The following is a 14,299-nucleotide window of genomic DNA, read 5'->3' on the forward strand; positions in this document are numbered from 1 at the left end:
CTTAACATGAAGCTGGACATGCTGGACTAGAGGTCAGAAGGAGGCTTGGACTAAACACACAGCACCGCGAAGCATTACCTGTGGCCAAGGGCACAGGGGAGGAGGAAAGTTCTTCTCCTGTTACTATTTCCAAATTGATACATAACGTGCTAGGAAAAAAATATTTCCCAAGCCTTCTAATTCTGCTAGGGTAATAGGAATGAGTAAAAGGTGTTATATAAAAACAATTGAAGGGCTTCTCCAAAATATTTAGTTCTGTTGTTTTAAAATTTTATAAGAAAACATAAAGGGCTTAGAGTGGGCAAGGCATCCTTAAAGAACAAGGAGATTTGCCGTACTCGCCTCCTCCTGCAAATCGAAACTTTAATTATAGAGTGATATTAATTACAACAGTATTATACTGACTCAGGGTTATACCAACAGACACTAGATTTAATGGAACCATGCGTACATTAAAACTTAATATCTGAGCCAGAAAGGCATAGCAATGAGGACAGAAGCGATGGTTTAGGCTACCCTTATGGGGAAAAAATGTGAGATTGTACCTGACCATCTCATACAATACACCAAAATCAAAACTGGATAGATAAAGGACCTAAATGCCATAAAACTTTTTTTTAGAAGAAAATACAGGCAAATAAATGACCCATCGGTATGGTGGACAAGACACAAAAAAGCACACAACCTAAGGCAAATGAAAAATAAAATTCAACTACAATCAAATGCAAACTTCAGCCTAACGAAAATAAACATGATATCAAGACTGTGATAAAGCTAAAACTGGAGAGAAGACTGATAGAACATATATCTAACAAAGAAGAATATATGAATAATTCCTATAAGTCAGTGAGAAAAGGATCAGCAAAGCAGCCCAGTCTTGCAAATGCTTTGTTACTCAAGTGTCATTTCTGGAGAAGAAGCAGCGGGGTGGGAAGGGAAAGGGGAGGAGAAGAAGAAGAAAGAATGAGAGAGAGAGAGAGAGAGAGAGAGAGAGAGAGAAGCAAATCACACAGAGGAAGAGCAAACCATCTTGTGATGGATGACTGGCAAAGGTGGGGAACAGGCAAGATCCCCACCTGGTCAGTAAGGACAGGGCCACCCTAACCTTCTCTGGAGGGCAATTTGTCAAAACTCTATTGAAACAAAATTTAACATCCTCTTGATTTGGCAACTGCACTTCTAGGAATTATCCAACAGATAAATCCTCACAGATGTTGAAGAAAAAAAAAAAAAATCAGCCAAGGACATTCTCTGTAATTCTCTGTTTCCAGTAGTAGAAAAATGAAAAATCAAAATGTCTAACAATGGGGGATAAGTTTAAGTAAATTACTTGTGCAACAGAATCTGAGATAGTGTCAACAGTGATAAGAACTATTGCTTAGGTAAACTATTAAGTGGAAAAAGCAAGATGTGGAATAGACTATTAACAAAAAAAAGAAGCAGGCTAGAAGGTGGAGGATGGAAAATTATATGCACCTAGATGCACAGATTATCTCTGCAGGAACACAAAAGAAACCAGTAAGAGTGACTGCCTCTGGAAAGCGATGTCAGCGACAGGTATTAGAGAGGTGTTTTCCCCTCACTGAACAGTCCAGAATACCTACCGTTTGGTTTTTAACAACGTATGTTACGTTCTCAACAAATAAAATCTGCTGAGAAAATTTTAGCCATTCTCAAATAATAACCAATAAAGAATGGTTTAGACAAATGACAGTATGTCCATACTAACACATATTATAATTAGCAGCTAAAAAGAACAGAGTAAATCTATGCATATTATAAAACACACACAAGTATTTTCAGGGGTAATGAAAATGTTCTAAAATTACTTGTGGTGATGGATATCCAACTCTATAAATACGCTAAAGGGCGCTGAACTGTATGTACACTTTAAATGAATGAATTGTAAGGTATGTGGATTCTACCGCAATAAAAGCTGTTAAAAATATCTATACACACACACACACACACACACACACACACACATGCACAGAGGGGAGGGTGAGTGAGGAAACAGGTTCAGCAAACTGTGGCCCACAGGCCAACTGTGGCCCACCATTGGACTTTAAAAAGTTTTATTAGCACACAGGCACATTCATCCACTTCAAATTGTCTATGGCAGCTTTCACGCTAGCTACAAAGGCAGAGTAGAGTACTTATGACTGAAACAGCAGGGTCTTCAAACCCTAAAATATTTCCTACCTGGTCTTTTACAGAAGAAGTTTGCCAACCCCTTATTTTTTTAAAAAAATCTTAAGTTGTATAGTTCAGCATAAAACAACAGCTGCAGCATAGGATAACATGGTCAGCATGATATTACTTATGCTCTAAAACTACACACAACACAATATGACATATTTTCTGTAAGTGTAAGTAACAGTATGAGGAAGTTATCCCAAACTCCTATCTATGGTTACTCCTGAGAGGGAGCAGGCAGAAAGGATTGGGAGTTGGGCCAAAGGGGTCTTTGGCTTTATTTGCGATTTATTTGAAAATTGTTTCATTTAAGGAGACACAGTAATATTATTTATTACCTGGGTAATTGACTTTTTTTTTTTTTTTAGTTAATTGTTTAAAAGCAGGCTGACAGAAGCAGAAAGTAACGGGACTAGGTAGTAAACTCTGGGCGTGCCTGGGTGGCTCAGCTGACCAAGCGTCTGACTTTGGCTCAGGTCATGATCTTGCAGTTCGTGAGTTTGAGCCCCACGTCAGGCTCTGTGCTGACAGCTTGGAGCTTGGGGCCTGGAGCCTCTTTTAGATTCTGTGTCTCCCTCTCTCTCTGCCTTTCCCCGCTTGCACTCTGTCTCCCTCCCTCTCAAAACTAAATACACGTTAAAAAAAAAATGTCAACTCTGAACTTGATAAGCACTGCCAGAATTTTTAAATGTTCTGATCCTATGGCTTTCAACTTCCCAGATCTTTCTCTTGTTCCTCGTCCGTATTTCCCCTTCATTAACTTCAGGACTGAGGTTTCCAAAGCGCAAGGTGCGATGAGGGAAGAGCCAGGGTGGCAGAAGGGAGGGAGGACAACTACAAATGAGGCATGGACAGCGAATGACTGGGCCCTGTCCACGGTCCACTGTTTCAGGGATTTAGTTCCTATTTATTACGGGGCCCCGCGGGGGGGTGGGGAGGGGGGGAGGGTGAAGACTCGAGAGTCTCAGGCTTCGCATGGCTCTGCAGTTAGTTCCCACTCACAGCCTTTCACGTAATTCACACGACCTTCAAGAGAGCCCTGGGACTTCTAAAGTTTTCTGTACTTCAGGTAGGTTTACAAGTTTGACTAGTCTCGTAACACAGTACACCTTAAAAATGAAACCAAATGGTTGTCAAAGAGCAATTCAGGCCCTGAGAGGGGCACGTGTGGAACCGGAGCCCCAACTAAGCTGCTTTACACCATAATTTACAAAGATAACATGGGTACGGATACAAAATACATCTAGCCCATCTTTGGAACATTAAGTAGAAATTCAACAGGGAAAAAAGTAAACTAGTCTGGGACAATTGTTAGTTCTTATTAGTTACGGAAACTGTTAACTATGGGAATGGACAGTTTTTCAAAGCAGAAGCATTAAATGTCAGATGTCGTTTCCAACTGTGTATATTTATACACAACGAGACCTCAGATAATCTACCTTCTAACCTACAGACTATGTACAGTTCTGGAAAAGGCAGGAACTCTAAAACAGTAATAAAAGACATCATCCAAAAGTTTTTTTTTTTAAAGAGGTTAACTTCAAAAGATAGGACTTCATTAAGGGCATGACACTTAAAGAGACCTGTGCTAGGTCTGTTTCCATGAGCAATCATCAAACGGGAAACTTGTGCAACTCTCTAATTGTGGGTCCCACAACCACTTCTGCTTCCGAAACAGAAGCAACCGGACAGCATGGAGGGTTGCTTTTACTTGAGGTGCCCTGGGAAAATATGGCTGTGTATAAACTACAGTCACGGCGGGAAAAAGAGCACATTACATTCACCAAACTGCTCTTTATAAACAATCTGGTTTCAAACAAAACGCAGCACACTTGCAACAAATCTTCACGAAGGAGAGAATAAGAAGGTGGGCAGCAACCAAAGAGAAGCATTAAACATTATATACACGTACACATATATTTAAACTATATCTAATTTAAGTTTCTCCTTGACAAAAAAGGCTTGCTTCCAGAAAACTCACCTCCATGTTCTAGAAATACTCGAACACATCTTTCCTTCCCTCTCGCTGCAGAGAAGTGAAGCAGGGTCCAGCCATTGGCATCCCGGCCGTTTGGAGAATAGCCTTGTTCTAACATCTTCCGTACTGTGTGAACATCCCCGGCCGCCACTGCAGCCTGGATCTGCAATTCTTCCTGGAGTTCAGGGTTCCTTCGGCAATGGTGGTGTAACATCCTAGCTGAGTCCACTGTTTACCAAGGATTCATTAGGTCACAGGGAACAGCCTTTAAGGGGAGGGAGAAGACGTGAAATTAAGAACAGCCAGCTCTTCACAGTGTGTCCATTAAATAGCACAGAATTTTCCATTGTTAAATCACATAAGTCTTACTTATGAGTTCATCCTACAACTAATAAACATGGACCTCTTAAAACCAACACTTTGGTAGCTTCCTGAAGATGATAAAAGATTTCAAACAAAAAGCCAGGCACAAAGCCCTAAACTGCAGTTACAGGAAATTTCTCCTGTAGTCTTTTGAAAACTCGAAGCAAACATCCTATGAACACAGCGGCATTATTTTAGGGATAATGGAAGGTGATGCTGGGCAGCTAGAAAATGGGAGACAACAGGAGTCAGATGAGTGCTTGTCTTAAGAGTTTGATTTCCCTGCGGTGCCATGGGGCTTAGTCGGTTAAGCGTCCAACTTCGGCTCTAGTCACAGGCTCGCGATCCTTGAGTCTGAGCCCCACGTCAGGCTCGGCTCAGCTCAGAGCCTGGAGCCTGCTCGGGATTCGGTGTCTCCCTCTCTCTCTCTCTGCCCCTCCCCCACTCAGGCTCTGCCCCCTCTCTTTCTCTCAAAAATAAACATTAAAAAAATTTTTTAAAAAAAGAGTGATTTCCCCAATGTACCCAGTTATAAACCACTCAAGATTTCGATCGCAGATCAGTGAGTGGATACAGGTATGAAATGGCCAATTCATAGCCTATGAAGATTAAAGACTCTGAGAAGCAGTTTAAAAAAAAAGGAAAAGAAAAACTTTTAGATGTCTCCCCTAAAGTATTTCAATATTTTCTTTTTAGCCCCAAAGGGTGAAAGGTTTGGGGGAAAAGAAGTGGGTGGGGTAAAGTAAAATGCATAGAGAGTATGCATTTTCCTTTTATTTGTTTCTTTCTATCCTCCCCACTTTGTTATTTGATGCATGCATGATTTACCACCCCTCTTTTTCTGCCACATTATCTTTTCCACTTTTCTAATTTCAGTTTTCTAAAAGTTTTACTTTCATTGGCAAAGTACCAAGATCACACATAATATTTAAAACCTGTAAGAATTGGGGCACGTGGGTGGCTTAGTCAGTTAAGCATCTGACTTTGGCTCAGGTCATGATCTCGAGGTTTATGAGTTTGAGTCCCTTGTCAGCCTCTCTGCTTGTCAGTGCAGAGCCGGCTTCAGATCCTCTGTCTGCGAACCTCCCCGCCCCCCCCAAAATAAATAAATTAAAAAAAAAGAAAACATACAGAATCCAAGTGAGATAAAAAAAAAAAAAAACCTGTAAGAGTTGAAACCTGTTGATTCACCACATGAAAAAAGTCATTTAAAAAAAAAAGTAGCATCCTGGGACTTCTGCACTCTCTAATAGGTCATAAAAGAAGTGTGCACTCAGGCTCAATGTAAAATGAGATCTCCTTCATGCAAAGGGGAAAAAGTCCAAATTGAACTGTGAAAAGTAGCATCTTACATGTGTGTACAAAAACTTTTTCAGTACATTTTTAAGCTTTCCAGAAGCTTACAGAAGCTTAAACTAATGTGCTTCTAAGTAGCCATTCCATCTGGGCTAATTTTAAGGACTAGATTAGACTCATCTCCTAATTAGGTGGCTTCCATTTCTAAAAATAAAAAATTATGTGATAAAGTCCTTTAAAGACACTTTGGTCGCCTATGTAGGTTAGACATCTTGGGATAATCTTGTTACGAATAATAATTTATCTTGTAAAACCTCTTGCTATAGATTGTGCAAAGGTAAACTTAAGCCTGACCTAGGTCAAATCATCACAGCTTAAGAGTACAATCAAATATCCTATGTTGTTTTATAAACTGAAAATGGTTATTTCAAATTCAAAAATATTACTATTAAGTAATACAATTTAAAAATATCAGGCTACTGCTACAAAGAGCTATTTCCTAAGAGAAAATTTGGAAATGAGGAATTTCCTGAATTCTTTTCCTTAATAAACATGATTTCCCCCTTATCTCTTCACTTAACTACTTTTTTAATCAACACCATAAAACTAAGTCTCTTGTCCTAAAAATGTTAAAACCAAGAACGCTTTTAAATAGGTTTTTGTGTATTTTTAGAGTTATAAGAGAAGATGTTGAAGATCATTGGAAGAAATTAATGAATACTACTATATGCTCAAATCAACTTTAACAGATTTTTTTTAAAAAATGAGACCATTACCTTGGCTCTCAAATGAGGTCTACCGTGTAAGATTCAAACAGTACCAAAAAATAAATAAATAAACCTGGATTTTCTTGTGTTTAGTGTATTCGGTTGCTTTGAAGGGAAAAGTAAAAGCTATATGGATTTTCTTCCTCAGGGTTGCACAGATGACCAATGACCCTGAGTCACTTACCTTACGGAAGAATGTCCCTTCTCCTGATACGTGGATTGCCTAATAACCATTGTGCACATACAGCATTGTGAGAAGGAGGCTCGGAGTGTGTCCAGATTGCGGCGTGAATGAGCTTTCTTAACCTAAAAACAAATACCAATTATGGGAAGATTCCTAAAAATAATAAGGAATCAGAGCTGCCTACACACTCTACCTTTCGATGAGCTTAAATTTTAGCGCTTTACAACAAACATCCAGAGCTGAGAAAGAACACAGGTCAGTTCTTAGAGAAAATGATCTTGAGACTTAAATTAATCTCTAAACTGATCCAGGATATGGTATATTTTCAGGGATTTTTTTTCTTAAAAGGACAGTTTTTTGAAAAAGAGTAAATTTAAAAAAAAATCACACATTTGAAATTCAGATGCAAGCACAGGTTCCTTTTATCTTATCTTTTGCTCTTTTCAGAGTATATTTTCAGACTTGCTTCATCTGAATTACTTTTTAACTGACGCTGTTAGGCGCTTGCAATTTCTAAACAGGACAAAAAGGAAAGTATGTATTCATTCAATACAGTAGGTGGCCAGGGCCAAAATGGAATCTATGACAACCAAAAGGAGAGTGTGTCTTTAAATGCTGGCTCTTCATATATATGCCCCAAAAAACATTATGTTAATCATTTCGAAATGGTTATTCCTTTATATATACATCAAACTGCGTAAAAGATGAACAACATTCTTGCCAGCTTCCCTATATGAATTCTGGAAAAATCCTCTCTACAACTGAAAGAAAAAAGGATCTTTCTTCATATGGAGTAAATCCTAGGTCTGTGAACTCCATTAAGGAGAGGAGCACATGCTAAGTGACTTCCACACTTTATGCTCAAATCACTCTACAAATTATTCACTGGGAGAACTACTACCCCATCCCAGTAGGGTGGGTATGCTGAGCCCTCTACCACTTAAACAGGAAAGACTGACAACCTGATATACTACGGGGAAGAGTGACGGTCACAGGTGCCACTGGTTTACACCAGAATTTTCAACCAATCCACATCAGTATATAGTCCACTTTCACCCTTTCCTTTTTCCACACCTTTTTCCCCCTTGTCAAACTCATTCAAGAAAGGACAAAGACTTGGCCAACATGCACTTGGAAATAATACTTAACTTAAAACTGCCGATCATTTCTTAAAAAATGAATTCAAGAATTAGACATGATCAGAACAACTCCTACAAGGCAAGCTGCAAAAAATGCAGAACTATCCTTACAGAAATGCGCTCAATTCTGAGAGTGGGGCAGGGATTATACAAGATGAGCCTGGAGTGCCTCACTGTGCCAAAAAGGAAGTGCTCAAAGAGAAATGCAGTGATGGGAGAATGTCACAGGAACATGGGAGCCAGCCACAAGAGCTCTGAGTGGCCAAGATAGAACGATTTGAACAAGATAATGTAAGCAGTATGGATTCTAACCCAAAGTCTAGAATAAATACCAATAGGCCCATAATGCTCTGATTGAATTAAGGGCGGAGGAGACACAAATCTCCTGTGCAGAATTCCATGTTAAGTGTATGGATCCCCCCTACTCAGGGAGGTAGCACAACTCCCTTCTCCTTTACTGTGGGCCATGTAGACACTTCCTTCCCATGAGGACAGCATGGAAAAGGAGGGCAAGAGCAACTTTAACAGCGAGAAACCGGAAAAACACTGCCTCAGCCAGGTGACCACCATTAACAGCCAGCTATGCCAAGTCATGTGACTAGTATGCTATGAGGAGAATGGCAATTTACCTTGGTGATCTTTCTCTCCAAAGCCCATAACCCCCACCTAATCATGAGAAAAATACCACACAAATTCTAGTTGAGGGGCATTCTAAAAAATACCTGCCCAGTATCCTCAAAATGTCAAGGCCATCAAAAACAAGGAAGTCTGAGAAACTATCATGGCCAAGAAGAGCCTAAGGAAACAGGATGACTAAATGCAATGTGGTATCCTTGATGAGATCCTGGAACAGAAAAAGGGTATTAGGTAAAAGCTAAAAAAAAGTCTGAACACAGTATGGTTTTTAATTAATAATCACGTTCATTGTTGGTTCATTAAATGTGACAAATCCATCTATTAATATAAGCTGTTGGTGGAAACCAGGTGTGGAGTATACGGGAATTCTGAACTATCTGTGCAATTTTTCTGTAAATCTACCACTATACTAAAATTAAAAATTTGTTTAAAAAATGGGAACAGAGGTCTCCAATGATGAGCCTCCAGCATTTTCCACAAATGAACAGGCGATTGCTTTCCACACGCGCTACATTTCAAAAATCTGCATTTCAAAAATCAATGCTGCAGGATGCCTTACTTCTAAGAGTGTCCTTGGTATCTGCTGCCTCCCAAGAGAAGCAGAGATGGGCCTCAATGGTTTCAAGCCTTTTAGGAATCTGTTTCTTATGCATTCTATCTACCCCATCTCTACTTCAGGGAGGCAGAGGGGCTAAGTGGGGAGGAGGGCATGCAAGGTGGGGGGCTTAGGGGAGTATGAAATGGTACCAATTTAATAATAATAAGAAGAAAAGGCTTTGTGTTAAAGGATGAAGTGACTATCTCTCCGAAAAAGAAAGATGCACAAACCGCAGTAACTTGCAGTAATGCCTTATGAGCTACTTCAATCAGACAAATAAAGTCCTCAGGTCCCCTGACAGTGTGTTTGGCATACTGGTAGGCCTTGGCCCCGGGTGTTGCCCCCGGTAGAACTTTACTAGAGAATTCTGCATTCTTAAAATAAATCAGATATATCTAAAAATGTTAAGATCATTTTTCCCTTCTGACAATACCAAGCGCTATAAACAATAACTATAGGTTTCGACCAAAAAAGCACTCTTTACATGCAACAGTTTTTACTGGAGAAAACATAAGACACGCATACACCACGCACACACTGTCCCTTGTCAGCTGCATGCCTTAAGTTATGAAGGGCAATGACTTATCACCATTACCAAAATATCCTCACAGTCCAAAGCACCAGACAAGTAATTTATTTTATCTTGGTGTTATTTTAGGAGAGTTTGCACTGAATAGACTATAGTTATCCACATATGAATACATTTTTAAAAAAGGCTACTTAACTTAAAAAGTAAATACAACATCTAGTACTAAACGTACTATTAAAAAAAAATCAGAGAGAAGTTGGGGTGCCTGGGTAGCTCAGTCAGTTAAGCATCTGATTTTGGCTCAGGTCATGATCTCACAGTTTTTAAGTTCAAAGCCCTGCATCGAGCTCTCTACTGTCAGTGCGGAGCCTACTTCAGATCCTCTGTACCCCACTCTCTCTGCCCTTCCCCTGCATGGGTTCTTTCTCTCTCTCAAAAATAAATACTTTAAAAAATATATCACAGAGAAGTACAGACATGAGATAGGAAAAAAGTCTATTTTCCCTCAAGGAGTGCAGGTCTGAAAATCTGATAGTTCATGAAGACGTCACCAATAAAATAACAGAATATGGCCAAGGAGGCTATTTCCTAGAGAAATAAATATACAATGTAAGCTGTTTTAAATTAATGACTCAGAATGACTAAAATTCTGAGGGTAAATCTTTAGAAATTCCATTCCAGGTTTCAGTCAGAAAAGAAAAAAAAAAAAAAAAAAGACAGACAAGACTTCAGAATTATGTATCAAAATGAACCACTTCCCCAATGTGTCTCATTTTTATATGAGGTTTTACTGCATGACAGTGTGTTGAATAGTGTTGTTTAAATTTTATGAATCCATCTCTTCTAATCTACATCAGGTCCAAAGGAAATCATGTAGGCCTCTGAGCTTTTACACTGTTGACCATACCAGAAACTATACATTTAGGAAATAAAATGTTAACACTGGGGTGCCTGGGTGGCTCAGTCGGTTGAGCTTCCCACTTGAGCTCAGTTAGGATCTTGCAGTTCACGAGTTTGAGCCCTGCACTCTGTACTGACAGCTCAGAGGCTAGAGCCTGCTATGGATCCTGTGTCTCCCTCTTTCTCTCTCTGCCCCTCCCCACTTCTGCTCTCTCTCTCTCTTTCAAAAATAAATAAATAAATAAATAAAATGTTAACACTAAATTCCATAAAGATGCCAAAGGAATTTCATTAAGTTAAAACTAAACTTCTTGCTTCACATAATTAAAAGAAGTTTATATTCACAGAACAGAGTGAAGAGTAAAACAACTATAAAATAAAATATATTTAAGACCGGTCTAAAATTGTCTAAAACTTTCACCAGATTTGCCACATGTCCCCGATTTCCTCTGGCATAAATGATTAGCCACTAATGGCTCTTTGCATATTATTTTCACTAAAAGTCCACACATTTTTGGATTAGGTGATACAAATTAGAACTGTTCTTTCAGATTTCACACCAACTAGAAACAAGATAACAGCTTGCTACTCAAAAAAGGAAATAAGCATTTCTTTGTAGAGCAGAGAGAGATACAGGCTGGTAAGAAAATAAAATCAGCAACTCCAAGCATATTGGCTCTGAGAAAAAAAAAAAAACACCATTGGGTCCCAAGCTCTAGGAGGGAAGACAGCTGCAGAAACACTATGAAGCCCAAGTGTGCAACATGGCTAAGGTCTATGCTGACCAGCACTATTTGTACGATCAAGAGCCTGGAACCCAAATTAAAGTAGAGTGTTTTTTAGTATCACTCCACATGGTTAGCATGGTGTTGATGTTCTAAAAGAAGTAAGGGTATTCATATTCCCTCCAAATTACTGGGCCTCCGTGTAACACAAGGATGTGTTATCATGCACAACTTATCTATAATTCTCAAATGTTCCAGCAGAAAAACCAACCATTTTCACGGAATGTGAAGGAGGCAAGAGAAGAAATTGTATAATTCACTTATCCAGACTCAAGACAAGGATAAAATCACAAGTGCTGTAAATGAGGAGGTCTTGTCAATATTATCTTATTAACCCTTGTCTGGCTTCCTCATCTTAGCAGCCTTACATCAGTACCTAGAAGGTTTGCGAGAAAAGAGACAATCGCTCTCCTTAGGTAATATCTTCAGCTGAGAATGAAATAAAAGGCTGTAAGTCAGATATTTGGTAATATATAAACCTTATCTGACCTTAGTAGACTTTTTAGGAATAGTATGAACTTCTGTGTTACCAAAGTTAAATGTGGAGAAAATACATACATGTAAAATATAATATTAAATAATCATGCATGGTATTACTTCAGGTATAAAGAATACAAGTTTAAAGCCACAGCATACTTAAAATGCATCACTGTACATCTTCAGCTAAAATCAGTTATTCTCTCCATGTGACTCTAAAACTATATTTAGTTATCAGATAAATCAGGCTGTTTCCATTTTTTTCTCTAAAAACCTGTATACCCGGCAATTGAATTAACACCAAGTTAACTACCAGTCCGAAAAACATAAACTACCTAACTGTCCACACTGGTAAATAATTACCCATATTAAATGTTTTAAATATTCGACATAGTCTAGACCAAACACTCTCAAATCATTCTAATACTAGGAATAGATGCCAAGGATTTATAAATATATTCCCTAATCGTAGAAAAACCGTTAAAAGCTGAGAGGAGCAATGAAATATTATTTAAGCAATGAGAATGACCTGGTTGGCAACCAGAAGAAAGCAGTGTTCTCTCTGTTACCTTACATGCCTGATTTGCCACAGACCTACACCCTTAACCATCTCAGGTGGTAACACCCCTTGCAAATGAAAACATGCTAGAGTCCTCTCTAAAGTAGAAAAAATATGCAAGTGGGAAGGCCAGAGTAGAAACCACATCATTCATCTTTACCTTAAAAGCATACTTCAACTATTTTAGCATTTAAAAAACAAAAATTCCTAGAGTAATTATTGGGGATGTCTCTGGTGATCTGCATATTTGCATAATGAAAATTGCATTTGACTTTACAGGCTTCTGCCTAGCTTTTACTGAAGAGAAGTGGACCCTATATGCACGTAAAGGCTGCCCTAAATGTTCACCATGGAACAGTCACTGGAAGATACTGACTTTCAATTCCATTCAGTAGCACACACTCTCCCTTTGGAGTCCAGTTCCATGTCTCATGAATATGCAAACCCTCAGAGCACTTAAAAGTATCTTTAGCAACGTCTTCACAATTCAAAGAATGAGGAAAGGCATTAATTTCTTTTGGGGGAAGGCAGAAAGTCCAGTGGAACAAAGTAAATCAAAGATTTCCTAACAACTTCTGCTATTTTAAGTACTTCTTTGTACCTGAAATTCCCTAAACAATCTGAGATATTAAAATAACTCTGAGATTAAGAAGTCACTTTATACTCCTGTTATTGGATGTTAGAAAAGTCATTCACTTGACTAATTTGTGAATTAACTCTTATATAATTTCCCTGATCATATTCCCTCTTTAGGAATTACATGCATGTCCTAAACTTACCTTTGGTGCATTTTTCTGAGGCAGCAACAAAATACAGAAATGTGACCACATGAATTAGATGCTGAAATTTCAATCTAACAACTTATCTGTAAGGATTCTGAAATAAGAAACCTTATCTATGAAGAGTGCATGAATAAAGCCCTAGATTCTAAATACACAAAAACATTCCGTTGTTTTCAAATTCTTGAGTGTCAAATGATTAACAAAATATTGTATGAAGTTTTTTAAGTTCTTCTAGAAAATCCAAGGTGTCACAAATGTTACTCCTTATCATTTTATAACAGTTTCAGAACCCATTCCCATCTGTCACACAAAAACACATAAAAGCGGGAAGAGTTAGTTATACGCAAGTGCTTCAGGAACAAATATTGCTTTCATACTATCCACGCTGTTAAGGTACACAGACTCACTTTTCACTAGAAAAAAGCCAAGTTATTTTCTGAAACTCATAAATTTCAAGCCATTACTGTGTCTTCCTCTACCAAACCCCTGTCAGTTAGTTTACTCAAAAGATTTTCTGACAGATTTAGAGGAGAGGTGATAGGAAAACATAAGGGGAAAACAGAAAATCGTGGTTTAATTAAAAAGCAGAGTCATTCAGAATTAACAAGCAATTAACAAGGAATTGAGGAATTCCTCAGAGAGTAAGGTGGGGGGGAGCTACAGAAAGGTCCCAAAGTCTCAGAGCAGGGTAAATGGTACAGTGTACCAAAAGATAATGCAAAAGAAAAGAAAAAGAAAGAAAACACAATGTACAGAAAAGGGAAAATACGTTTCTGGGAGAGAGAAGTTATTGTTAATTAAAATCTTAACGATGAGACACCAACAATGTTTTATTTTTGCTGGGAAACTGGATGCCAGGAAAGAGTTGCATTTCCACGTAACCACGCTGAAAATAAAGCAATGCTTAATGAGGTAGGGGCTAGAAATAAACAATGGGGGAGGGGAGGTCTGGTTTATTACCTTTACAGAAGATGCTGGTCAGAGGCTCGCGGCGGCTTCTCTGGTGGGTGGCTTGACCCCTTCCTGCTCGCTCTCGTCTCCTCTAGTCAGCTCAAACCTGGAAAGCAGAAACCAGTGAGTGGTGCAGGGACCCAGGGGCGAGGAGGAGGG

At 38.8% G+C, this 14,299-nt stretch overlaps 1 protein-coding gene across 1 annotated transcript in view; it reads right to left on the minus strand.

The window, feature by feature from the left end:
* Nucleotides 1-14,299, minus strand: part of ASB7 (ankyrin repeat and SOCS box containing 7) — a 52,940-nt gene that overhangs the window by 38,024 nt on the left and 617 nt on the right. Inside the window, exons 2-4 of the mRNA XM_039235070.1 lie at nucleotides 14,150-14,246; nucleotides 6,785-6,906; nucleotides 4,178-4,439 (exon numbers count right to left, since the gene is read on the minus strand). Of these exons, the coding sequence (XP_039091001.1) occupies nucleotides 4,178-4,388 (211 nt within the window). The 5' untranslated portion in view covers nucleotides 4,389-4,439; nucleotides 6,785-6,906; nucleotides 14,150-14,246. The remainder of the gene's footprint in view (nucleotides 1-4,177; nucleotides 4,440-6,784; nucleotides 6,907-14,149; nucleotides 14,247-14,299) is intronic.

This window comes from Hyaena hyaena, unplaced genomic scaffold (assembly GCF_003009895.1).
Source record: "Hyaena hyaena isolate Hyena2069 unplaced genomic scaffold, ASM300989v1 scaffold_95, whole genome shotgun sequence".
Lineage (NCBI taxonomy): Eukaryota > Metazoa > Chordata > Mammalia > Carnivora > Hyaenidae > Hyaena > Hyaena hyaena.